Source organism: Melospiza melodia, unplaced genomic scaffold (genome assembly GCF_035770615.1).
Source record: "Melospiza melodia melodia isolate bMelMel2 unplaced genomic scaffold, bMelMel2.pri scaffold_35, whole genome shotgun sequence".
NCBI classification, from domain to species: Eukaryota; Metazoa; Chordata; class Aves; order Passeriformes; family Passerellidae; genus Melospiza; species Melospiza melodia.
Genome location: NW_026948670.1, coordinates 3,724,612 through 3,751,410, shown reverse-complemented (window position 1 = coordinate 3,751,410; position 26,799 = coordinate 3,724,612). Strand labels below are relative to the sequence as shown.

General features: G+C 52.3%; 1 protein-coding gene across 1 annotated transcript; it reads left to right on the top strand.

Moving 5' to 3' along the window:
- Positions 1-2,581: 2,581 nt before the first annotated feature.
- Positions 2,582-7,494, top strand: LOC134434395 (uncharacterized). The gene is made up of 3 exons (XM_063183058.1): positions 2,582-4,848; positions 5,696-5,877; positions 6,043-7,494. The coding sequence occupies exon 1, from the start codon at positions 3,648-3,650 to the stop codon at positions 4,704-4,706; it is 1,059 nt and encodes a 352-aa protein (XP_063039128.1). The 5' UTR covers positions 2,582-3,647; the 3' UTR covers positions 4,707-4,848; positions 5,696-5,877; positions 6,043-7,494.
- Positions 7,495-26,799: the final 19,305 nt, after the last annotated feature.

Genomic DNA, 26,799 nt, shown 5'->3' with positions numbered 1-26,799 from the left:
GCTGCCAGGCCCAGGCTGGCATTGTTGGGGTGTCCTGTGCAGGGCCAGCAGCTGGACTGGAGGATCCTGATGGGTCCCTCCCAGCTCAGCCAATTCTGTGGTTCTGGGATCCCATGAGCCTGGGGATGGGGCTGCCAATGGTTGCCATGGAAACGGGCTGTGGCTGCAGGCCTGAGCTGGTGTCCATGGCAACCACCCCTGGCATGGGGTCTCCATGGAGCTGCCGAGGGACTGAGCATAGCAACAGGGGGGTTGTGATAGTTGCCATGGAAACTGACCATAGCAACAGGGAGCTGGTGATGGTTGCCATGGAAACTGACCATAGCAACAGGGAGCTGGTGATGGTTGCCTGCTTAGGATCAGATTTGTCACAGGCCCTCGGAGGGGTTCCATGGGGACTTTCCAGGAATCTCCAGGCTGTTCCAGAGCTGGAATGTCACAGGCCGAGAGAGGGGCTCCATGGAGACCTCCCTGGGCTTTCTGGGGATGGTAAAGAGCCCTGTGGTCAGAGGCAGTCTCAGCCATTCCATGGTGACATCCCAGGGGACCTTGTGCTGCAAAGGCACCAATCTGCCACAGACACTCACGGGGGCTCCACGGTGACATCCCAGGGGTCCCCAGGCTGCCAAAGGGCCAGGATGTCCCAGACACTCACAGGGTTCCTGTCATGGGCACAGTGGGAGCTTCAGGCAAAAGCTTTATTTCTTTATTGGAGAAACTCCTGCCGAGACGTGAGGTGGAAAAATGACACTCGACAGCCACCATGATTCCTCAAACTTGTGCAGGGCCCCAAGAATTCTAAAATTCCTTCTAAGAGAGGAGTCTGGGAGTGGCTGGATCGAAGCCCACCCCCAGTCTTTCTCAAAGTTGTAAAAGATTGGACATTGGAATTGGACTTTAATGCTATTTGTCCCACAGGATAAATCATAGAATACCAGATAAATTTACATAAATACTGCTCTGATTTTTTCTGATCATGATTAGACAGAATGGTTTATTTACACCACAGAGTAAATGAAAAAAAAATGAGTTATTGCTGTAGTCTTAGGTGGTCTGGACAATACCTTCCCCGAGAGTGTCTTGTGCCAATGGGTAGGAACCACGAGAGCACCAGCACACAGACACACTGTAGAAGTCCATCCGAAAATCCTTCATTTGTTGCCTCACAATCATCATGAGAAAAGACTACCAAAGGGTTAAAACTGCTGAGCCAGTTGGGAAAGAAAGTCTCCTGCTTATCTAGTGTGTTCACAAGTGATGTTTGCAGAACACGCCATGCTGTACTCGAAGGGGGCATGCTGCCCTTTTCTGGACAATTGAACTGGACTTTCTTCCAAACTCCTGAGCTGGCTGGACTGAGCTCTGGGGTGGCTCCCCCCCGCTCCATGAGAAGACCCCTCTTGCCTGTCTTCAATCACCGTGATGGACCAACCGAGATGCGAATCCCCTCATCAAGGAACCAAGAACCCCTCTGGCACCCTATTGGCACCCCCATGGCACCCCCATGGCACCCCCATGGCAACCTCCTTCCAGAGACTGGGACTGTACTCCCTCCCAACTCAGGGAGGGGGAAAACTTAACGTACCTGTGAGCATTCGGCCATGAAAACAATGGAACTGTCTCACCCCCTCCTCCTGTTCCTATTCTTCTCCCCTCCATGGAAACCTAATTTCAGCCACCTTCCCCCAACCAAGAACAGTATATATATTGGGGTTCGGTTTCGACTGTCCTCTGAGATCTCCCCAAGACGTGTACCAGCGAGTTTCGGCGGCGGGACCCCGAAGACATCACGTTTTGGTAGCTATACCCCATTCCCTGATCTTCTTTCCTCCCTTTTTCCCTTGTCCTACCCTTCTCTTCCCCAGATTCCCTAACCAAACGCATATTTAGCTGTGGTTATAATCAATAAAATTGCACCTTGTTGATTTGTTACTGCAAAACCCCTGTGCCTTTTGTTGGTTATTTTTGCACCCAAAAATCATTCATCACCCGTTCATTTCGGTGGACCTTCACATAATTGGCATCACAGACAGGATTTCCAGTAGCCAGTGAGATTTTGCAGGTAATGTATAGTCTGTAACCTCTCGCAGACTGCAGACACCAAAGCCAAATCTCACACTCGATTGAGCGCTCAGGCTCCGGAATTGACACAAAAGATTTTTTGGTGCAAAAGCAGGGGAAATTGTTACTGTCACTTCTGTTACTTATCTTACCGGCACTGACACTGACACTGATACTTCTCCCGATCCTGATATTGATGCTGCTACTGATATTGATATTGATATTGATACTGTTGTTGTTGTTGTATTTGAGCTGAATGTGAACCTGTTACTGTTGTTACTGCTGTATTTGTGTACCTGGACTGTCTAAAAGGGAAGGGACAGACCTGAGAAATTAGACAGATATTGTCCCTTCACCTACACAGGGGAGTGAGGGGCAGCCCAACGAGGCTGAGTGGCTTTCCCCCTGTTCTAGGTTCTGGTCCCCTCACAAAGAAAACATTTGTGTGTGTGTGTTCATGTGAGTGCGTGTCTGTACTGTCTGGGAAGGAAGAGACAACTTGAAGCAACCAAACAGAGCCTCCCAGACTGATTCTGTCTCTTCAACTACCCAGGGAAGCAAGGGGACAGTGGAAAGGCTGTGTGATTTGTGTAACTTAAGTTAACTCCCTGGTGTAGCTTTGGTCCCCTCACAAAATGACTAAGAACTTCAGAGCAAAAGGTAAAGCTGAATTTTATGCTCTGCTTGCTAAATACAATGCCACACCTTCTCCAGGGGGAGAAGAATGGGCAAACTGCAATTGGGTTTAACTTAGAAAATGTTATTGATAGAATATTTTCTTTGCAACATGAATCAAAATTTAAACTGGGCACAAATAAAACCATCCTCTGCTCACTCTTGGGTGCCTGCCTCACAGCAGCCATAGAAACTCGCTTTAAGCGAAAAAGTGAGGAAAATGCTATCATAGACTCCCTCCAAAACCTAGTTGAAGTTTTGCAAAAACAATTGGATGAAGAAAGAAATGTAAATATCTTGTTACGGACTGCCCTGAGAGAGGAACATGTTAAAAATTCACAGAACTCTGATTCCTCAAAAGAAACAGAGGAGAAAGAAACTCCTCACACTAGTCAAAATTGTTCTCAAACAGAATTAACCCTGATGAAAAATTGCGGGAAACACTGCTGTAACAACATAAAACCTCTAATTAAAACAGAATGCAATTATATCAATAATGAAGATCTTAACCCACACAAAACCACTAAAGAAATCCCGTACACTGCTACTGAATTAACAAAACTTGCAAAGCAGTACGGGCTTCTCCCTCAAAAATCTGAAACAGAACACATTTGTCAAGTGTCTCTCACCGGGGGAGATCAGATTCTCTTGTCAGAACAAGGAGCCGGTGGGTGCTGGGGACATGGGGTGCTTCTAGCCACAGCAGACAGATGCATCCCATGGTCCCTAACTCAGCACACAGCTCTTTGGGCAGGGGGTTCAACCCCTTGGGAAAAAGAGACCCTTTGGTCGGTACCCCCGACTAACTCTGGGAAAACATTCACAAATCCGGCTGCCTGCAATTGATTAATGAAAAGAAATTAATTCCCGGTTTTGAATCTCCAATCCTATCACCTGTAAAGCCTGAAATTATGACCTCTTTAACTCAAAGGCTTCCGGGAAAAATTAAACCTACAGCAATTCTCCTTCAGAAAACCATAGTAGCTCTGTCTCCTATAGAAAGACTAGATAAATTTCTTAGTAACCAGAATGACCCTTTTGTTCTCCTTTATGACTTGCTGAGAAAAAGAATCAAATGGGATTGGACTTCTTCTCAAAAGGAAACATTGCAATTGCTGATTCTTGAAGTGACAGCTCATCAAGCACTGGACCCTATCCATCCTACAGACCCCTTTCAGGTGGAGTGGGGATTTGCCTCCTCACAACTTTCAGTACACATTTGGCAGCAGGGTCCTGAGGGTCTGAAAAAGCCTGTTGGTTTTTATTCCTGTGGTTTCAAAGATGCTGAGAAAAGGTACACTACCTGGGAAGGGGGAGTGTTTGTGGTTGGCTTGGCTCCCAGGGAGGTGGAGGAGAACTGGGCAATCCAAGAAACTGGGAGCTTGGGTAGCAGCCAAAATAAACCTGCCTCTGTGACTAAAGCAACCCCTCCTCTCTCCCCCGCTTCTGCTAACAGAAAGGAACAAGACAATGTCCAGGTTGGGGAACTGTTAACTGTTTGGAGCATTTTCCAAAGTGAGGGACAGAATTGCTTTCTTGTCTGTATTAACACCAAGTCCTATGCTATGTTTATATTTGGGTTGCTCCACGCTGATGCTTTTAAAAGAGATACAGGAGATAATACTGTTAAAGCAATGCAGGGATGGTTTGGAATTTTCCTAAAGCCACAGGAAATTCAATCTGATAATATTTCTCACTCTACTGTCAAAGGTGTGCAGGATTGGGCAGAAGGTGAAAAGATTAAATGGATTTCTCACGACTCTCACTATGGATGGGGGGCAAATGAGTGTTCCAAAATCACTGCTTTTTGCCCAACAGCTCCAAGCACAATTCCTTCACTACAGAGACCAGATGATGATTTCAAGAACCCAGCACATTACCCTGGACAGCCTGTTTTTGGTGGACCCCCCGCTGCTGTAGGGGAAGTACCACTGCTGTTCAAAACCTCTCTGACAATTCCATTGTTCTAACTTTTTCTGCCTCTTCGTGGCAGAGTCTGTTGTGTTTACTTTTTCAGAAGAACTCCAAGGGACATGAAGACCTGATAAACCATGATAACACTAGTGACGGACAACAGAAATAATGCTTTCCCCTCCTTTATGTTAACACCAGGTGATGATAGTATACATGACATGTAAATTAACTGAACTTGAATAAATTGGCTGTCACAATTAAAGATTTGATCAAATTACAGCAACTACTGCAGTCATTCTTATTGGCTTTGTGAACACACCAGTGGCTGCTATCAAGCATATTGCCAAATTGGGAGAAAGTAAATGTAAATGATCACAAATTGGTAATTGATGCACTTGGTGCTACACAAAACAATGTTTATTTGGCTCTCAGCTGTATCCAGGCACAATTGTGGGTGCAGTCAATTTTTGCTTCAATTATAAGAGAAGGTGAAGAAGGCACTTTTCTCACTGAAATTCGGAAAATAATTTGGGACAGTGCCACTGACTTTGAAATAGAATTCCAATCCTGGTGGAACCTAGTGAATTTTGACCTGTGACGTAATTTTAAATACAACGACAGTTTTTTTTTTAACTATACAAAATGCCTCAGAGTATTTGATTTTCCCTGTTCTAGCATTAGAACTGAATTATGACGGTGCTATTCTCTATCTTTCTGAACATAGAGAATGGGCCTGTCAAATTGGTAAGAAATGGCAAACTGTTGATTTGGAATCTTGTATTGCCCGAGAACAACAATGGTTCATCTGTGAAAGCAATGAAATCATAGTTCAAGACATTTGTTTAGACATAGAGCAAAATATCTGTCATTTTGAGATTTGTCCTAATGAGGCTTTTGAAACAATTCGTAGGCAATACATGTGCATGTTTTAGAACTATTTGTGATTTTTTGCTCATATAAAATGTTATAGTAGATACAAAAAATCATTCAAATTTCTATGCTTGTAACTTTACTAAGATTTCAGGATGTGATTTTTCTTTTGAAGCTCCAGTCAATTCTCACTACCTGTGGCAATCTAACTACACACTGATTCACAAACTGATGTCTACTCCTATTGAGATGAATCTCACTCTGGTAAAACAACTGCTGCTCCATCAGAACTTGGTTGAAATCCTGGAGAAGTTCAAGGAAAGCGGACAAGAGACCCGGGTGACTGTTCATCACAATGTAAGACAGATACACCGTGTCATGGAAAGGGTGGAGAAAGATGCCGAGCACAGGTGGTGGGATACTCTTTTGGGTGGTCTCCTACTGCTACGAGTGTCTTGAACAGTGTGTGTCATCTCATTGTTATCCTTTTGATTTTAATTCTGTTTGGTTTCATTTTATCAGCAATCCTAGTCGTTATGAATTGGAAGATGGTGAAACAGCTGACAAGATTGACGTCTATAGTTAATGCACACAATTTGGCTGATGTCCCCTGCACTGTGGAAATCCCCGAGACATTTGACACAAAGCAATTATGAATTAAGCATATGTGTTTTAGAGTAATCCTGATTTTCTTTTATGATTTTGTGAAAATTACTTTTGATTTTTAGTGAATTGTTTTAGAAAATTATTTTAAAGTTAATGCTTGTATTATGATTTATTACTTTTGCTGTTGATTATTTGTGATTTGTTTTAACCATCTCTTGAAATTGTTATAAAAATAATATTGTTAATTAATTAATTATTTTTTGAAATTGTTATAACAAGAATATTAATTAATTAGTTGTAATTAATCAAACACTTCTGAAAAATGTTATGATAATCAATATTAATTATGTTTGTTTATTGTCTCCCTTTTTTCCCCTTCTTTTTCCTATCCTTTCTCTTCCTCCTTTTCTCTTTTCTGTCTCTCTGACATACTGTCTCTGCTTTTCCGGGTATGCTACCAACGTACGGCAAGACTGATCAGCGACACTCCAGAGCCCTGCTGACGAAGATCCCTTCAAGACAATTGTGAGTCACGAGGTCGTGTGAGAGTCTGTCCAAATTTTCCCTCATCTGCCTCACGATCGTCCTTGGGAGACCACTGAAGAGAAGACCCCCCTATTTAGAATCTGGCTCTAAAGGAGAAAAGTCACATGCCATAGGCCCTGAGACCTGAAAGCTCAGTGTTGAGCTATTGTTTTCACAAGTGTGTTTGCTTTATGCTAAGAAGAGAGCACCGTGCCCCGTTAGCAACAATAGCAGCTCTGGAAGCTGTCCCACCTCTCGGCCTGGCTGGACTTCTCCTGATTTTCAGGTTGTCTCCCACCGAAGACCCTCACCTGTTTTACAACCACCGTGACAGACAGACAGAGATGTGAGAAGCTTTTCAATCAAGGACTGAGACATGAAACTCCTAAAAGGCCCCTCTGCTCCTTCCAAGGACTGGGACTGAAACCCCCAGCCCGGGGGAGGTGTGTGGGGGAGGCAAGCTGACCAAAGCGAGATGTTTGCCTGCAGATTGTGACCACTGGAGAAAGAAAACAATGGCTCTCATTTACTGCTGAGAACATGGACTACCTGTTACATCTGTTCCCTATTGTATCTTTTCTCCCCCCCCCCTCACAATTTTCAGTAATAAAATCCTCTGAGTTAGCTACAGCCTTTGAGATCTCCCCAGCGTAGCAGGCGGATCCTCGGCTGGACTGCACCAAAGGACTTCGTCTCTGCGTTGGTAGCTATATCCCCTCTCTCTCTCTCTCTCTCACCACTCTTTCTCTCTTTCTCTATCTTTTTTTCTCCCTTAATCCCTCTATCACATTTTTGCTGTGGTTATTTCAATAAAACTGCATTTGATTTGATTATCACTGCAAACCCTCTTGTACCGTGTTGGTTTTTGCACTCTGAGATCATTCCTACGAACCATCAGGTCATCTGTCTACTAGGACAGACCCTGACATTGGAGAGACATTTCTATGAGCTTTTTCGATGGGCAAAGTTCTTTGGGTTTTTCACGAATGTGCTCTTTGCCCTTGATACGTTCGTATGGGAAAGCATGGAACCCATTTTCCAAGCCATTTTGAACCTTGGATTCGGGTTCCCCCGCATGGATCCAATGTTCAGGGCACTCTTTCCGGTTTTGAAAGAGAGAGCGGCTGCCTTTCCCTGGATTGCTGACTGCAGGAGGCAAGCCCTATTCCCCCGAATTCTCATGGGAGAAGTTCCTTTTGGGGGAGATGATCTGCTGCTTCCCAGCCTCCCTGGCTCGCAGCAGAGGGGTGAAGTCTTGCCCGCAGCCAAAGAAGTTTTTCGCCTGCATTTTCGGAGCATGCTCAGATGGAGCCACTTTTTCCCTCCTCCGGTTCTCTCAGAGGGGGTTTGAGTGGGCTGAGCCGCCCCTGGAAGCTCGGCAGGCATCGCCCCGTCCGGCCTCTTGGACCCCGCATCGCTCAGACCTGGGGGTGGCATCGGTGCCCGAGGTTCCGCCTCCCGAGTTTGTGGGGCTTCCCCAACCCTCCCCACGGGTGCGGGCGCTTCCCTATGTGGCCTCTCCCGCAGCCGTCCCTCCTGCAGAGCCTGTGGGTGCAGCGGCCCCGCCTGGGCTTGAGAGCTCAGAAACACCGCTTCCCGCAGCTGCACTGGTGTTGCAAGGCAACAGCGATCAGACACCGCTTCCGCCGCTTCCCGCAGCTGCGCCGGTGTTGCCAGACGATGCACTCAGTGACAATGGCAGTCACCGTCAGCGTATGTCCGAGGCTGCGCCGCCTGTGGATGCACCAAGAGCCGGCCCCATGTGGGTCCCTGTAGCCCCGCTCGCGGTGGCCCTGCTTTCACCCTCAGCGCCGATGCCGGAGGTGTCAGTTGAGACCAGCGACCCAGTGCTGCCGCCGTCACCCCCCCTGCAGCCTGCTGCGACTGCATTCTCTCTGGCCTCGCCCCCCCACCAGCCACCCCAGCAGTTCTGCCGCCTTCGGGGACTCCGTCCTCCATGTCTGCGTCAGAGGCTGCCCGGGAACTGGCAGCATATCCGAGCTCAGACCGTCCCATGCCGTTTGCCCTTGCAACAGCGGTTTCAGCAGCTGGCCTCTCCTTCCGTGGAGGAGGCATGGCTCAACAGCTGAGTGCGGGAGCAGCCCGGCCGCCATCTTTCAAGCTCAGCGTTCTTGGCGGGTTGGGGGGTGTTTGGTCGGTTGTTTCCCCTTGGGGGGTGCGAATCTCCCTGCTGTCCCTCATGCGCCCCAGCCGCAAGGGGGAGAGGGGTCCTGATAGTTCTGCCTTTAGTCCCCAGCCCAGACGGGGTGGGGGTGGTAGTGGGAGGCAGATGGGGGGAACACCTTTTGCATTTGCATTGCAGAGGCAGAGGGAATGGCGGAAAGCCATCATTGCTTGTTTTCTGTGGGGAACAAACATTCCCAGACCCGAGAAGGAGATTCTCAGGACAGCTTCTGTCCCCTCACTGCCAGCATGCATCAGTGATTTTGGGGGGAAGGATGCGTTTGGTCACTTGTTCTGCCATTGCACTGGCAGTGTGGTGCCGGGCTGTGACAACACAGAGCCCGCCTCGCAGACCGGGCCTGGGCTGTTTGGCTCGGTTCCCTGGGCCAGGGCCACTGCCCGGCCGGCTGCTGGGTTTGGGGGCTTTGCTTCCCCCGTCGGGACCTGGACCACTGTTCTGTGGGACAGGTCTGGGGTTCTTGATCCTTCCACGTGGGCCAGGGCCCACTCAGGGCCTCTCAGGCTCCTCTCTGCTGCTGCTGCTCTTTCCAGAAAAAAAAAAAAAAAAAGTTGAAAGAGCTAGTAGCACCTCAAAAGCATTGAAGAGCCAAAAATTACAAGTAGTTCAATAAAGGAGTGTGGCCAAGTCATTAAAAATTTTTTCTCAAGATTGTTTGGTAACTGTCAATGGATTTTTGATAATTATTGATGATTTTTCTTCAGCAATTTGTTGTTTCAGGATTCTGCAAGCCTGTTTCAGGACCAAAAGGGACTTTCAGAAATGTCAAAGAGGAACATCTTCAGTCGATGGACTTTCTCCTGTAACTCAGCTGTTTGGAGTTGAAGCAATGAATTTCTTTGCATTGTTTAAGCATTTTCTTATGTTGTAAGATTGTTTTAGTGATATGATAGAATTTTATGTTCTACAAGTGAAGAATTTCCCTGATCATTCCACATCAGCACTTGATTGAGGTTTTTCATTGGCAACAGATAACCCGTCAAGTGTTTGTTCTTTCTTCTGCATGGGTACAGCAGACAAAATGACAAACACTTTTCTTTTAAATTTAACTAAAATAAAAAGGGTGATATGTCACAGACATCTTTTATGAAAAATCCTTTCCTTAGGATTTTTCCTCCTGAGAAGCTGAGAGGCCTCAGGAACAAAATGTAAACAATGGTTATCTGCTGCTGTGGAATGCAACAGGTGGATCTTTGATTGGCCCATGTTGGTTGTTTCTAATTAATGGCCAATCACAGTGAGCTGGCTTGGACAGAGAGTTTGAGCCACAAGCCTTGGTTATCATTCTTTGCTATTCTATTCTTAGCTAACCTTCTGATGAAATCCTTTCTTTTATTCTTTCAGTATAGTTTTAATATAACAAATATAATTAAATAATAAATCAAGCCTTCTGAAACATGGAGTCAGATCCTCGTCTATTCCCTCATGCTAAGACCCCTGTGAACACGGCCACGGTGACAGGCTGCCAGGGAGACAGGGTGACCGGAGCTCCACCACCCCCAAATCCCGGGCACAGTCGAATCGGGGGCATTTCCGTGGCATCCCTGCCACACTTCCCCATCCCCCCTGCCGACCCCCCTTTGTCACTCCCTCAGCGTGGGGGACTTGGTGCCACTGCAGGACCCCTCTCTGTGCCATCCCTGAGGTGGCACCTGTGCTTTTTGTCACCACCACCCGCCAATTTGTCACCAGTGCCCCAAAACAGGGGGTGGCCCACATCCTATGGTGGGGGAGAAGGGACAGCAACATTTTTGGTGTCTCCCTAACCACTTCCATCCCCCCAAGGATGCTCTGTGACTCTGCACTGCCCCCCCCCGCCGCCCCTACCTCCTCCTCCTCCTTCACCTGTGCCCCAGGAGGTGATGCCGCTGCTCCCACTGGGGACGTGCCAGTGACACCGAGGAGACCCCTCAAAGGGGCTGCAGGGTCACAGTGGCTCCTGGAGTGACAGCTGGTGGCTCCTGCAGTGACAGCTGGAGGTCCCACCATGCTGTGGTGACAATTTGGGGGGTGGGTGCTCTTTTTGGGGTTCTCCAGGGTCGGTCCCAAAATCCCCTCCCATCACCTCCCCAGGCCTCGCCTCAGTTTCCCTCTCGCTCTGCAGGGACCATGTGGAGCTGATGTGATAGCATTGGATTATTTGGGGGGATTTTGGGTTGGGGGCTACTGGGATGGACTGGTGGGACAGTGGGATGGGCCAGGCTGTGGCCAGGCTGGTGGTCATCTGGGCTGCGGGCAGGCCAGGCTGGGGGGCTGCAGGGCCAGGGGCTGTCCAGATCAGAATCCAGCTGGGATCCATGGCTCGGATGTCCATCTGGACCAGTGTCCATCCAGAGTGGGATCATGGTCTGGTGTCCATCTGGACCAGGGTCCAACCTCTCCTGCCCCCATCCATCCCATACTCTCCAGCCAGGGCCACTTCTCACTGCAGAGTGGACAAGACCCTCGGTCAGTGCCAAGATGACCCCAAACCCCGTCCCAGCAACCCTGCCACACCACCCACCCCGAGCCCCAGTGCCACTGGTGTTCCCTGGAAGCCAGGCCAGATCCAGAATTCCTGGAAAAGGAGATCCAGAGTCCTGGGCTGGGGACTCAAGGGCATCCAGGATAGCGAGCACTGAGTCCATGTGGCATGGGGGGACAATTAGGAGCACAGCTGGGGACATGCCTGGGTGGACGGGGGTGGGGGGTGAAGGGGGTTAAGGGGTGGGGAGAGGGGTGGAGGGCAGGATGCACCCAAAACTTCACCAAGTCAAAGGGGAGGATGTTCAAAACTAGGGGAGGGAAGGATGGGAAATAGGGAAAGGAGCCAAAAAGGGGGAAAAGAACCCCAAATAGGGGAAGAGTGACCCAAAATGGGGAGAGGACCCAAATGACAGAGAAAGGATCCAAAGTAGGGAGGAAAAGACACAAAATAGGGAGAAGGGACGCAAAAGACGGGGAAAGGATCCAATCTGGGGAAAACGTCTCAAAGGGGGAGGAAAGGACCCAAAATCAGAGGACAAAGGGTGTCACAGGAACAAAGCTCTTCCTGCACTTGGGGCACTCCCAGGGCTGCCCTTAGTGGTGGCTCTGTTGGTGTCTGGTCAAGATAGAGCTCTGAGAGAAGCTCTTCCTACACTCAGAACACTCGTAGGGCCTCTCCCCGGTGTGGATGCACCACTGGCTGATGAGAGCAGCGCTCTGCTTGAAGCCCTTCCCGCAGTCAGGGCAGTTGAAGGGCCTCTCATCTGTATGAAGCTGCTGGTGCAGGAGGAGAAAGGAGCTGGTCTGAAACCTCTTCTTGCATTTAATACACTCATAGGGCCTCTCTCCAGTGTGGATCCTCTGGTGGCCAAACAGGTGGGATTTTGACATGAAGCTCTTCCCACACTGCCCACATTTGTAGGGCTCTTCCAGACCTGTGTGGACTTCCATGTGGCGGGTCAGGTGGCTTCTCCTCTGGTAGCTATTCCCACATTCCCCACACTGAAAAGGCCATTCCCCAGCGTGGTTTCTTTGGTGGATGGTCAGTTCAGAGCTTGTCCTGAAGCTCTTCCCACCCTCTGCATACTCATAGCTTTGTTCCTCCGTGTGGATCCTCAGGTGGGCAGTCAGGGTGGAGTTCTGGGTCAAGCTCTTTCCAAACTCAGGACACTCGTAGGGCCTCTCCCTGCTGTGGACACGCAGGGAGTGATGAGGCCGGAGTTGTACCTGAAGCCTTTTGCACAATGGTGGCAGCAGAAGAGCCTCTCGCCTTTGTGACTCTGCTGATGCCTGATGAGACAGGAACTCATCTGAAACCTCTTCCTGCATTTATCACACTCGTCGGGACGTTCTTCTGTGTGGATTCTCATGTGGCGGATCAGGGAGGATCTCAGGGAGAAGCTCTTCCCACATTCTGAGGACTTGCGGGACTCCTCCCCATCCTGGAGCTGCTCATGGATCCCCAGCTCTGAGCTGCAGCTCCATCCCTGGCCCAGGGTGGGCCTTTTCCCCTCAGATCCCCGTGATCGGCGTTTGCAGCCCCTCCTCGTAAGGGATCTCTGGGGCTTTTCTTTCCCCTTCGATTCCTGTGCTGTGGAGCAGCACAAAACAGCCTCTTCTACAAGGTTCTCCTGTGGGGATTTGACCTCCCTGGTCTCTGGCCTAAGCTTCTTGTCTGGGGAAGGAAGGACAAGGAGAAGATGGGATTTGCCTCTGTGCCACAGGGAAGGACAAGGAGATCCTCCCAGTGCGTCCCCAGCAGGACAGCTTTGGCACCAGGGTTGTCCTGCAGCCAGGGGCCGTGCTGGGGTGGGAGAGGGAGCAGGAGAGAGGGGGAAAGGGGCACTGACTTCCTCCTCACCTGCCTGGGGCTCCTTGGCCATCTTCTTCCTCACGGCGTCCTCCTTCTTCATCGGGCCAAGGTTTGGAAAAAGAAAATCCTGGTTTGGGGGAAAACAAGGGCTGAACGTGTTGGGTTTGATAGTCCTGTTGCCCAAGTTCAGCTGGAGAAGTCAATGCCCCTTTCAGCCTCGAGGGGCCTGGAGCCCGCTCATCCCCAGCCTCCCCCACCCCTCCAGGCAGCCAGTTTGTCTCCCAGCTCCAGGATCGCCCCTCTGCGCTCTTCCCCACTCCAGGGCTCCCGAGCTCCCGTTTGCTCTCCTGGGCATCCCCCAGCCCGAGATCGCCCTGTGCCCATCCGTACCAGGCGAACGTGAGGCTGTTCCCTCCACGGGAAATTCACGGTTCAGGTTTGAGGTCCTGCAAGAGTCAAAGATCCCCTGCCCCATGATAAAACCCTCCCAGAGACCCCCCGATGGATCTGGTGCAAGCTCCCCCTCCCCACTCACCTGTGGCTTCTGGAGGGGGCAATGCAGCAGGAGTCAGGGGAGCTTCAGCCTGAGCGGCAGGGGAAGGCGGCGGGGAAACCAACGTGGTTGTGCTGCTCCTCTTCCTTCTGCTCCTCCACTTACTCCTCGTCTGTTCCTCCTCTTCCTCCCACTTTTCTTTCACTCCTAGACCGGCCCAGGCAATGCTGACACCCAAAAGCAGCCGCGCTCTGCCCTGGGCAGGTTCCGAAACAGCATGGCAGTAAAACTGGGGAGTGAAACTGGGAGCATTGGGAAAGATCATGAGAGCAGCGGAAAGGAATTGGGAGCGCTTTCCCTGCCAGTCCCGCTTTTACTGGGAGAACTGAGAGGGAACTGGGAGCAAAGAGCACTCGGAGGCGGCTGCAGCCGGCAGCTAGTGGGGCCACGATAGAAGGCCTGGTTATGAGAATAAGAGAGCGATCACTCGCTGGGATTGGTGGGCGGGAGCAGCGCGGGGTTTGCTCGGTTATGTGAGGGCCGGGAGGGGCCGGAGCAATGGCAGCGGCGTCCGGTGAGAGGGGACAGGGAGCGGGAATGGGGACCGGGAGCGGGAATGGGGACGGCAATGAGGACAGGGAGTGGGTATGGGGACAGGGAAGAGGCATGGGAATGGGGACTTGATCGGAAATGGCACCCGGAACTGGAATGGCACAGAGAATGGGGACAGGGACCGGGAATTGGAACATGGGTATGGGACTGGGAATATTGAAATGGAAATACGGGAACAGGAGCGGGACCGTGAATAACAGAAGGGGAACAGAGACTTGGAATATGGGAGACAGATAGGGAATGAGACTGGAATGAGATTCAGGCTGGGATGGCAGCGGAACGGTACAAGGGTGACATGGGAATGGGTGGGTGAGAGGGGGTGACAGCAGGGAGAGGGGGATCCTGAACAGGGACACTGGCAACCAGGACAGAGGGACATGGAGACAGTTCCAGGGCAGGGGGGCCTTGATCAGCCACGCCACAACTTTCACAAGGGTTCCCAAGCACTTTTGCAGCTACTGGGCCTGTTCTGCCCAAAGCCCTGAGCAACCCCCAAGTTCCTCCCAGGAACCCCCACCTCCCTCAAACCCAACATGTCCCCCCTTCCCTGGCAGATCCCCCCATGTCCCCATCAATGGCTTATTCCAAAGTCTTTGTTTTTACCCTGGTTTTGTGTGTTTTGAAGGGACCAACAGAAATGAAAGGAAAATCCAGGCCACGGGGTGCAAGGAAGATGGGAAGCAGCTGGACAGGTGGTTTCTAACATGGATAACCAGCAACAGGGATGGCCTGGGCTCTGCTTACCGGGGTTCCCTGGGGATTACCCAGGGTGGATCCCTCTGTGGCGGCTGGAGCTGGAGCAGCGCAGGAAGGTCTTCCTGCACTTGGGGCACTCACTGGGCTGCCCTTAGTGCTGGCTCTGTTGGTGTCTGCTCAAGATAGAGCTCTGAGAGAAGCTCTTCCCACACTCAGGACACTCATAGGGCCTCTCCCCACTGTGGATGTGCCGGTGGGTCACGAGGGTGGAGTTGTCCCTGAAGCCCTTCCCGCAGTCAGGGCAGCGAAAGGGCCGCTCCTCCGTGTGAATCCTCTGGTGCCTGACAAGATGAGAGCTGGTCTGAAACCTCTTCCTGCATTTATCACACTCATAGGGCTTCTCCCCAGTGTGGCTCCTCAGGTGGTAGATCAGGTGGGAGCGCTGGCAGAAGCTCTTCCCACACTCCCCACACTCGTAAGACCTCTCGCCAGTGTGGATCCTCTTGTGGACAATCAGGTTCGACTTGTGGGTGAATCTCTTCCCACACTCGGGACACTCATAGGGCCTCTCCCGGGTGTGCATGTGCTGGTGGCTGACAAGGGAGGAGTTGTACTTGAAGCCTTTCCCGCAGTCGGGGCAGAGGAAGGGCCTCTCCTCTGTGTGAGTGCGCTGGTGCCTGAGGAGATCAGAGCTGGTCTGAAACCCCTTTCTGCATTTATCACACTCGTAGGGTTTCTCCCCGGTGTGCCTCCTCATGTGGACAGTCAGGTGGGAGATCCGGCTGAAACTCTTCCCACACTCCTCACACTTGTAAGACCTCTCCTCGGTGTGCCTCTTCAAGTGGACAGTCAAGTTGGATCTCCGGCTGAAGCTCTTCCCACACTCCTCACATATATAGGGCCTCTCCCCCGTGTGGATTTTCATGTGGCAGATCAGGTTGGATTTCTGACTGAAGCTCTTCCCACATTTCAAGCACTTCTGGGGCTTCTCCTTACCCTGAAGCTGCTCATGGACCACGAGCTCTGAGCTCCAGGCGCCTCCCTAGTCCAGGGTGGGCCTTTCCCCCTCAGATGCCTGAGATCTGCATTTGCAGCCCCTCCTCGTGCGGGATCTCTGGGGTTTTCCTCCCCGTTGGATTCCTGTGCTGTGGAGCTGCTCAAAACAGCCTCTTCCACAAGGTTCTGCTGTGGGGATTTCTCCGCCCTGGTCTCCATCCTCAGCTCCTGGTCTGGGGGAGGAAGGACAAGGAGAGGATGGGATTTGCCTCCGTGCCACAGGGAAGGACAAGGAGATCCCCCCAGTGCATTCCCAGCAGGACGGCTTTGGCAGCAGGGTTGTCCTGCAGCCGGGGGCCGTGCTGGGGTGGGAGATGGAGCAGGAGAGAGGGGGAAAGGGGCACTGACTTCCTCCTCACCTGCTTGGGGCTGCTGGGCCAACTTCCTCTTCCTCACAACCTCCTCCTCTTCCATCGGGCCAAGGTTTAGAAACAGGAAATCCTGGCTTGGGGGAAAACAAGGGCCGGGCGCGTTGGGTTTGATGGTCCCGCTGCCTGTCTTGGTGTCTGCTAAGGAAGGCAGAGCCTCCCTTAAAATTGAAAATGTAAACCCCCTCCCTCCAAAGTACTATAATTTTGAAATTAAGGGGCTCTCAGGGAAAGACATGGAAATAGGAATAACGGTTCTTTGCTAGGAAAAATAAAATGAAAAATGTAATAGTAGAAAGAAAACCACTGACAGAGTCAGAATCCAAGCTGACACCCTGTTAGTCAGGGTGTTTGTTGCACTCCAATTAAATGGTGGCTGCAGTCCTCCTGGAGGGACAGATGTGGTTCTGTTGAAGCAGTGGTTCCTGCAGAAGGGTGTAGTTTTCCTCCAAAGGTCCAGTGGTGGTCTAGATAGGTCTGGTCTTCCTCGGCGAATCCAGGGGAGAAGAAAAGCTGCTCCTCTGGGAATCCAGTGGAGAAGAAACACTGCTCCTCTGGGAATCCAGTGGGAAAAGCCTGACTGTGGTGTTCCAAATCTCTGATTATATTCAGGTAGAAATGCCTGGCTCCTCCCCATGGGTGGAACATCTACCAATGGGGTGAGGTAATTTTATCAGTCCTGCAGTGAGGCTCAATGGCCCATTAACAGAAGATATCTCCCTGGAGGGCTTGTGGAAGAGATAAAGAAAACTGCCCAATTAACAGAAGATAACTGCCCCACCTCTAACAGATGGCAATAGAATACTTGAGAGCATTTTGTTGGGCATTCCTCCTGCCCCAACCCATCTCTTGAAGTCTCCAGACATTTTGTGTCCATAAAACTCTCCAGACCAAAAAAAATTAGTTGGAAAAACCCTGAGAAATACCATTCTTAAGCCTGCCAAGACTTGAATGTCTCATGATTATTCCAAAAAAGAGCTCCCCATGAATTGCCCTTCTCTGGTCTCTCCACTTTGGACTTCTTGGAGTCCTGCATCTATTGAGTGTTCTCCTCTCCAGGGGTCCATATCCTGTCCAGGCTGCCACGGGAATCCCCAGGGTCCCCCCTCTCTGCTCTTCTGACCTTGCGCTTCTGAGGCTCCCCCTTCTCTGTGCTGCTGGGGGTTCCCTGCAGCCCCCAGGGGTTCCCCAGATCCCCCTCTCTGGGCTCCCTCTTAGCAATGCCGGGGCTCTTGGTGTCTCAGCCCTCCCGTTTCCCCTGACTCTGCTCCAGGCTGTGGGGAGCTCCAGGGCTTCCCCCTCGCAAGGGTGTTCCCCTCTCCCAGCTGAATCCTGGCGGTCTCCTCTCTCTGGGCTACACACTTCGGTGTCCCACTGTTCTCCCCTCTCGTGTCCTTACCCACGAAGAAACAACCTCCCGGGACACCGCCAAAATCTCCCCAATGGGCATTTGCAGCTTAGCTTTGGAGTCCTTTGAGCTCCAAAAATCCCCCCATCCCCAAAAAAATACCCACCTATGGAGCACCCAGGATATTTGGTTGAGCTCCCCCTCTGTGATCACCTGAGATATGGAGGGGAAATGCCCCAGGGTCCGGGAGTGCTGTGGAGAAAGCGAGGGCTGGAGCGTGTGTTCCCCCCACTTCCACTTCCCACTCCTCCTCCTCTCACCCAGCTCTTCCTCCCACCCGTCCTCCCCCTCTTCCTGCTCCACACCTCCTCCTCCTCCTCCTTCTCTTGTTCCCTCCAGCCCTTGTCCTGCTGCTTCTCCCTCCCTGCTCCACCATCCCATTCCTCCTGTCCCGGTCCTGCAGCCCTCGCAGCCCGCGGCAGGAACGGGGATGGAGCCGGGACAGGTCGGGATGGGCAGTGCGGGGCTCTCAGCTGCTCCCACCCGCTGGGGCCGGGAGGAGCAGGAGGAGGAGAACCCTGCCTGGGGAGAAGGAGAGGCAAACTGGGAAAACTGGAGGCTGCACATCCACACTGAGGCTTGCTGGGGATGTTGGTTGAGGCCTTCCAGCCCCTGGGGCTCCTATTGGGTAATCTGGGAGGGGGGAACACAGACAGGGCTGGGGGATGCCAGGAGTGGCATCGCAGGGAGGGACTGGGCTGTACTGGGATCATCCTGGGATCATTTTGAAAGTGAGTAGGAACCTGCTGGGCCAATTGAGACCATGTTAGGGGCTAATGTGATATACTGGGAATGACTGGGATCATTCTAAGAGTGAGTGGAAGATGCTGTGAGCAACTGGGAGCACGCTGGTAGCAACTGGCATCATACTGGGACGGATTGTGTTGATGTAGCTAGAGGCAGCTTGGACCATACTGGGATGGATTGGAAGCAGCTAGGATTATACTAGGACCATACTGGGAATGGTGGTACATGACTTGGATCATATTGGAAGTTACTGGGATCATACTGCTGTTAAAAGGGAGCAACTGGGATCACACTTTGGGCAACTGACAGCAACGGAGAGTGTCTGAGGTTGGAAATGCAAGATGTGAGTGGGGGTATGTATTCTATTGCCATCTGTTAGAGGTGGGGCAGTTATCTTCTGTTAATTGGGCAGTTTTCTTTATCTCTTCCACAAGCCCTCCAGGGAGATATCTTCTCTTAATGGGCCATTGAGCCTCACTGCAGGACTGATAAAATTACCTCACCCCATTGGTAGATGTTCCACCCATGGGGAGGAGCCAGGCATTTCTACCTGAATATAATCAGAGATTTGGAACACCACAGTCAGGCTTTTCCCACTGGATTCCCAGAGGAGCAGTGTTTCTTCTCCACTGGATTCCCAGAGGAGCAGCTTTTCTTCTCCCCTGGATTCGCCGAGGAAGACCAGACCTATCTAGACCACCACTGGACCTTTGGAGGAAAACTACACCCTTCTGCAGGAACCACTGCTTCAACAGAACCACATCTGTCCCTCCAGGAGGACTGCAGCCACCATTTAATTGGAGTGCAACAAACACCCTGACTAACAGGGTGTCAGCTTGGATTCTGACTCTGTCAGTGGTTTTCTTTCTACTATTACATTTTTCATTTTATTTTTCCTAGCAAAGAACCGTTATTCCTATTTCCATGTCTTTCCCTGAGAGCCCCTTAATTTCAAAATTATAGTACTTTGGAGGGAGGGGGTTTACATTTTCAATTTTAAGGGAGGCTCTGCCTTCCTTAGCAGACACCAAGACAGGCAGCGGGACCATCAAACCCAACGCGCCCGGCCCTTGTTTTCCCCCAAGCCAGGATTTCCTGTTTCTAAACCTTGGCCCGATGCAAGAGGAGGAGGTCGTGAGGAAGAGGAAGATGGCCCAGCAGCCCCAAGCAGGTGAGGAGGAAGTCAGTGCCCCTTTCCCCCTCTCTCCTGCTCCATCTCCCACCCCAGCACGGCCCCCGGCTGCAGGACAACCCTGCTGCCAAAGCCGTCCTGCTGGGAATGCACTGGGGGGATCTCCTTGTCCTTCCCTGTGGCACGGAGGCAAATCCCATCCTCTCCTTGTCCTTCCTCCCCCAGACCAGGAGCTGAGGATGGAGACCAGGGCGGAGAAATCCCCACAGCAGAACCTTGTGGAAGAGGCTGTTTTGAGCAGCTCCACAGCACAGGAATCCAACGGGGAGGAAAACCCCAGAGATCCCGCACGAGGAGGGGCTGCAAATGCAGATCTCAGGCATCTGAGGGGGAAAGGCCCACCCTGGACTAGGGAGGCGCCTGGAGCTCAGAGCTCGTGGTCCATGAGCAGCTTCAGGGTAAGGAGAAGCCCCAGAAGTGCTTGAAATGTGGGAAGAGCTTCAGTCAGAAATCCAACCTGATCTGCCACATGAAAATCCACACGGGGGAGAGGCCCTATATATGTGAGGAGTGTGGGAAGAGCTTCAGCCGGAGATCCAACTTGACTGTCCACTTGAGGAGGCACACCGAGGAGAGGTCTTACAAGTGTGAGGAGTGTGGGAAGAGTTTCAGCCGGATCTCCCACCTGACTGTCCACATGAGGAGGCACACCGGGGAGAAACCCTACGAGTGTGATAAATGCAGAAAGGGGTTTCAGACCAGCTCTGATCTCCTCAGGCACCAGCGCACTCACACAGAGGAGAGGCCCTTCCTCTGCCCCGACTGCGGGAAAGGCTTCAAGTACAACTCCTCCCTTGTCAGCCACCAGCACATGCACACCCGGGAGAGGCCCTATGAGTGTCCCGAGTGTGGGAAGAGATTCACCCACAAGTCGAACCTGATTGTCCACAAGAGGATCCACACTGGCGAGAGGTCTTATGAGTGTGGGGAGTGTGGGAAGAGCTTCTGCCAGCGCTCCCACCTGATCTACCACCTGAGGAGCCACACTGGGGAGAAGCCCTATGAGTGTGATAAATGCAGGAAGAGGTTTCAGACCAGCTCTCATCTTGTCAGGCACCAGAGGATTCACACGGAGGAGCGGCCCTTTCGCTGCCCTGACTGCGGGAAGGGCTTCAGGGACAACTCCACCCTCGTGACCCACCGGCGCATCCACAGTGGGGAGAGGCCCTATGAGTGTCCTGAGTGTGGGAAGAGCTTCTCTCAGAGCTCTATCTTGAGCAGACACCAACAGAGCCAGCACTAAGGGCAGCCCAGTGAGTGCCCCAAGTGCAGGAAGACCTTCCTGCGCTGCTCCAGCTCCAGCCGCCACAGAGGGATCCACCCTGGGTAATCCCCAGGGAACCCCGGTAAGCAGAGCCCAGGCCATCCCTGTTGCTGGTTATCCATGTTAGAAACCACCTGTCCAGCTGCTTCCCATCTTCCTTGCACCCCGTGGCCTGGATTTTCCTTTCATTTCTGTTGGTCCCTTCAAAACACACAAAACCAGGGTAAAAACAAAGACTTTGGAATAAGCCATTGATGGGGACATGGGGGGATCTGCCAGGGAAGGGGGGACATGTTGGGTTTGAGGGAGGTGGGGGTTCCTGGGAGGAACTTGGGGGTTGCTCAGGGCTTTGGGCAGAACAGGCCCAGTAGCTGCAAAAGTGCTTGGGAACCCTTGTGAAAGTTGTGGCGTGGCTGATCAAGGCCCCCCTGCCCTGGAACTGTCTCCATGTCCCTCTGTCCTGGTTGCCAGTGTCCCTGTCCAGGATCCCCCTCTCCCTGCTGTCACCCCCACTCACCCACCCATTCCCATGTCACCCTTGTACCGTTCCGCTGCCATCCCAGCCTGAATCTCATTCCAGTCTCATTCCCTATCTGTCTCCCATATTCCAAGTCTCTGTTCCCCTTCTGTTATTCACGGTCCCGCTCCTGTTCCCGTATTTCCATTTCAATATTCCCAGTCCCATACCCATGTTCCAATTCCCGGTCCCTGTCCCCATTCTCTGTGCCATTCCAGTTCCGGGTGCCATTTCCGATCAAGTCCCCATTCCCATGCCTCTTCCCTGTCCCCATACCCACTCCCTGTCCTCATTGCCGTCCCCATTCCCGCTCCCGGTCCCCATTCCCGCTCCCTGTCCCCTCTCACCGGACGCCGCTGCCATTGCTCCGGCCCCTCCCGGCCCTCACATAACCGAGCAAACCCCGCGCTGCTCCCGCCCACCAATCCCAGCGAGTGATCGCTCTCTTATTCTCATAACCAGGCCTTCTATCGTGGCCCCACTAGCTGCCGGCTGCAGCCGCCTCCGAGTGCTCTTTGCTCCCAGTTCCCTCTCAGTTCTCCCAGTAAAAGCGGGACTGGCAGGGAAAGCGCTCCCAATTCCTTTCCGCTGCTCTCATGATCTTTCCCAATGCTCCCAGTTTCACTCCCCAGTTTTACTGCCATGCTGTTTCGGAACCTGCCCAGGGCAGAGCGCGGCTGCTTTTGGGTGTCAGCATTGCCTGGGCCGGTCTAGGAGTGAAAGAAAAGTGGGAGGAAGAGGAGGAACAGACGAGGAGTAAGTGGAGGAGCAGAAGGAAGAGGAGCAGCACAACCACGTTGGTTTCCCCGCCGCCTTCCCCTGCCGCTCAGGCTGAAGCTCCCCTGACTCCTGCTGCATTGCCCCCTCCAGAAGCCACAGGTGAGTGGGGAGGGGGAGCTTGCACCAGATCCATCGGGGGGTCTCTGGGAGGGTTTTATCATGGGGCAGGGGATCTTTGACTCTTGCAGGACCTCAAACCTGAACCGTGAATTTCCCGTGGAGGGAACAGCCTCACGTTCGCCTGGTACGGATGGGCACAGGGCGATCTCGGGCTGGGGGATGCCCAGGAGAGCAAACGGGAGCTCGGGAGCCCTGGAGTGGGGAAGAGCGCAGAGGGGCGATCCTGGAGCTGGGAGACAAACTGGCTGCCTGGAGGGGTGGGGGAGGCTGGGGATGAGCGGGCTCCAGGCCCCTCGAGGCTGAAAGGGGCATTGACTTCTCCAGCTGAACTTGGGCAACAGGACTATCAAACCCAACACGTTCAGCCCTTGTTTTCCCCCAAACCAGGATTTTCTTTTTCCAAACCTTGGCCCGATGAAGAAGGAGGACGCCGTGAGGAAGAAGATGGCCAAGGAGCCCCAGGCAGGTGAGGAGGAAGTCAGTGCCCCTTTCCCCCTCTCTCCTGCTCCCTCTCCCACCCCAGCACGGCCCCTGGCTGCAGGACAACCCTGGTGCCAAAGCTGTCCTGCTGGGGACGCACTGGGAGGATCTCCTTGTCCTTCCCTGTGGCACAGAGGCAAATCCCATCTTCTCCTTGTCCTTCCTTCCCCAGACAAGAAGCTTAGGCCAGAGACCAGGGAGGTCAAATCCCCACAGGAGAACCTTGTAGAAGAGGCTGTTTTGTGCTGCTCCACAGCACAGGAATCGAAGGGGAAAGAAAAGCCCCAGAGATCCCTTATGAGGAGGGGCTGCAAACGCCGATCACGGGGATCTGAGGGGAAAAGGCCCACCCTGGGCCAGGGATGGAGCTGCAGCTCAGAGCTGGGGATCCATGAGCAGCTCCAGGATGGGGAGGAGTCCCGCAAGTCCTCAGAATGTGGGAAGAGCTTCTCCCTGAGATCCTCCCTGATCCGCCACATGAGAATCCACACAGAAGAACGTCCCGACGAGTGTGATAAATGCAGGAAGAGGTTTCAGATGAGTTCCTGTCTCATCAGGCATCAGCAGAGTCACAAAGGCGAGAGGCTCTTCTGCTGCCACCATTGTGCAAAAGGCTTCAGGTACAACTCCGGCCTCATCACTCCCTGCGTGTCCACAGCGGGGAGAGGCCCTACGAGTGTCCTGAGTTTGGAAAGAGCTTGACCCAGAACTCCACCCTGACTGCCCACCTGAGGATCCACACGGAGGAACAAAGCTATGAGTATGCAGAGGGTGGGAAGAGCTTCAGGACAAGCTCTGAACTGACCATCCACCAAAGAAACCACGCTGGGGAATGGCCTTTTCAGTGTGGGGAATGTGGGAATAGCTACCAGAGGAGAAGCCACCTGACCCGCCACATGGAAGTCCACACAGGTCTGGAAGAGCCCTACAAATGTGGGCAGTGTGGGAAGAGCTTCATGTCAAAATCCCACCTGTTTGGCCACCAGAGGATCCACACTGGAGAGAGGCCCTATGAGTGTATTAAATGCAAGAAGAGGTTTCAGACCAGCTCCTTTCTCCTCCTGCACCAGCAGCTTCATACAGATGAGAGGCCCTTCAACTGCCCTGACTGCGGGAAGGGCTTCAAGCAGAGCGCTGCTCTCATCAGCCAGTGGTGCATCCACACCGGGGAGAGGCCCTACGAGTGTTCTGAGTGTAGGAAGAGCTTCTCTCAGAGCTCTATCTTGACCAGACACCAACAGAGCCACCACTAAGGGCAGCCCTGGGAGTGCCCCAAGTGCAGGAAGAGCTTTGTTCCTGTGACACCCTTTGTCCTCTGATTTTGGGTCCTTTCCTCCCCCTTTGAGACGTTTTCCCCAGATTGGATCCTTTCCCCGTCTTTTGCGTCCCTTCTCCCTATTTTGTGTCTTCTCCTCCCTACTTTGGATCCTTTCTCTGTCATTTGGGTCCTCTCCCCATTTTGGGTCACTCTTCCCCTATTTGGGGTTCTTTTCCCCCTTTTTGGCTCCTTTCCCTATTTCCCATCCTTCCCTCCCCTAGTTTTGAACATCCTCCCCTTTGACTTGGTGAAGTTTTGGGTGCATCCTGCCCTCCACCCCTCTCCCCACCCCTTAACCCCCTTCACCCCCCACCCCCGTCCACCCAGGCATGTCCCCAGCTGTGCTCCTAATTGTCCCCCCATGCCACATGGACTCAGTGCTCGCTATCCTGGATGCCCTTGAGTCCCCAGCCCAGGACTCTGGATCTCCTTTTCCAGGAATTCTGGATCTGGCCTGGCTTCCAGGGAACACCAGTGGCACTGGGGCTCGGGGTGGGTGGTGTGGCAGGGTTGCTGGGACGGGGTTTGGGGTCATCTTGGCACTGACCGAGGGTCTTGTCCACTCTGCAGTGAGAAGTGGCCCTGGCTGGAGAGTATGGGATGGATGGGGGCAGGAGAGGTTGGACCCTGGTCCAGATGGACACCAGACCATGATCCCACTCTGGATGGACACTGGTCCAGATGGACATCCGAGCCATGGATCCCAGCTGGATTCTGATCTGGACAGCCCCTGGCCCTGCAGCCCCCCAGCCTGGCCTGCCCGCAGCCCAGATGACCACCAGCCTGGCCACAGCCTGGCCCATCCCACTGTCCCACCAGTCCATCCCAGTAGCCCCCAACCCAAAATCCCCCCAAATAATCCAATGCTATCACATCAGCTCCACATGGTCCCTGCAGAGCGAGAGGGAAACTGAGGCGAGGCCTGGGGAGGTGATGGGAGGGGATTTTGGGACCGACCCTGGAGAACCCCAAAAAGAGCACCCACCCCCCAAATTGTCACCACAGCATGGTGGGACCTCCAGCTGTCACTGCAGGAGCCACCAGCTGTCACTCCAGGAGCCACTGTGACCCTGCAGCCCCTTTGAGGGGTCTCCTCGGTGTCACTGGCACGTCCCCAGTGGGAGCAGCGGCATCACCTCCTGGGGCACAGGTGAAGGAGGAGGAGGAGGTAGGGGCGGCGGGGGGCGGGGGGGGGGCAGTGCAGAGTCACAGAGCATCCTTGGGGGGATGGAAGTGGTTAGGGAGACACCAAAAATGTTGCTGTCCCTTCTCCCCCACCATAGGATGTGGGCCACCCCCTGTTTTGGGGCACTGGTGACAAATTGGCGGGTGGTGGTGACAAAAAGCACAGGTGCCACCTCAGGGATGGCACAGAGAGGGGTCCTGCAGTGGCACCAAGTCCCCCACGCTGAGGGAGTGACAAAGGGGGGTCGGCAGGGGGGATGGGGAAGTGTGGCAGGGATGCCACGGAAATGCCCCCGATTCGACTGTGCCCGGCATGTAGGGGTGGTGGAGCTCCGGTCACGCTGTCTCCCTGGCAGCCTGTCACCGTGGCCGTGTTCACAGGGGTCTTAGCATGAGGGAATAGACGAGGATCTGACTCCATGTTTCAGAAGGCTTGATTTATTATTTAATTATATTTGTTATATTAAAACTATACTGAAAGAATAAAAGAAAGGATTTCATCAGAAGGTTAGCTAAGAATAGAATAGCAAAGAATGATAACCAAGGCTTGTGGCTCAAACTCTCTGTCCAAGCCAGCTCACTGTGATTGGCCATTAATTAGAAACAACCAACATGGGCCAATCAAAGATCCACCTGTTGCATTCCACAGCAGCAGATAACCATTGTTTACATTTTGTTCCTGAGGCCTCTCAGCTTCTCAGGAGGAAAAATCCTAAGGAAAGGATTTTTCATAAAAGATGTCTGTGACATATCACCCTTTTTATTTTAGTTAAATTTAAAAGAAAAGTGTTTGTCATTTTGTCTGCTGTACCCATGCAGAAGAAAGAACAAACACTTGACGGGTTATCTGTTGCCAATGAAAAACCTCAATCAAGTGCTGATGTGGAATGATCAGGGAAATTCTTCACTTGTAGAACATAAAATTCTATCATATCACTAAAACAATCTTACAACATAAGAAAATGCTTAAACAATGCAAAGAAATTCATTGCTTCAACTCCAAACAGCTGAGTTACAGGAGAAAGTCCATCGACTGAAGATGTTCCTCTTTGACATTTCTGAAAGTCCCTTTGGGTCCTGAAACAGGCTTGCAGAATCCTGAAACAACAAATTGCTGAAGAAAAATCATCAATAATTATCAAAAATCAATTGACAGTTACCAAACAATCTTGAGAAAAAATTTTTTAATGCTTCGGCCACACTCCTTTATTGAACTACTTGTAATTTTTGGCTCTTCAATGCTTTTGAGGTGCTACTAGCTCTTTCAACTTTTTTTTTTTTTTTTTTTTTTTCCGGAATGAGCAGCAGCAGCAGAGAGGAGCCTGAGAGGCCCTGAGTGGGCCCTGGCCCACGTGGAAGGATCAAGAACCCCAGACCTGTCCCACAGAACAGTGGTCCAGGTCCCGACGGGGGAAGCAAAGCCCCCAAAC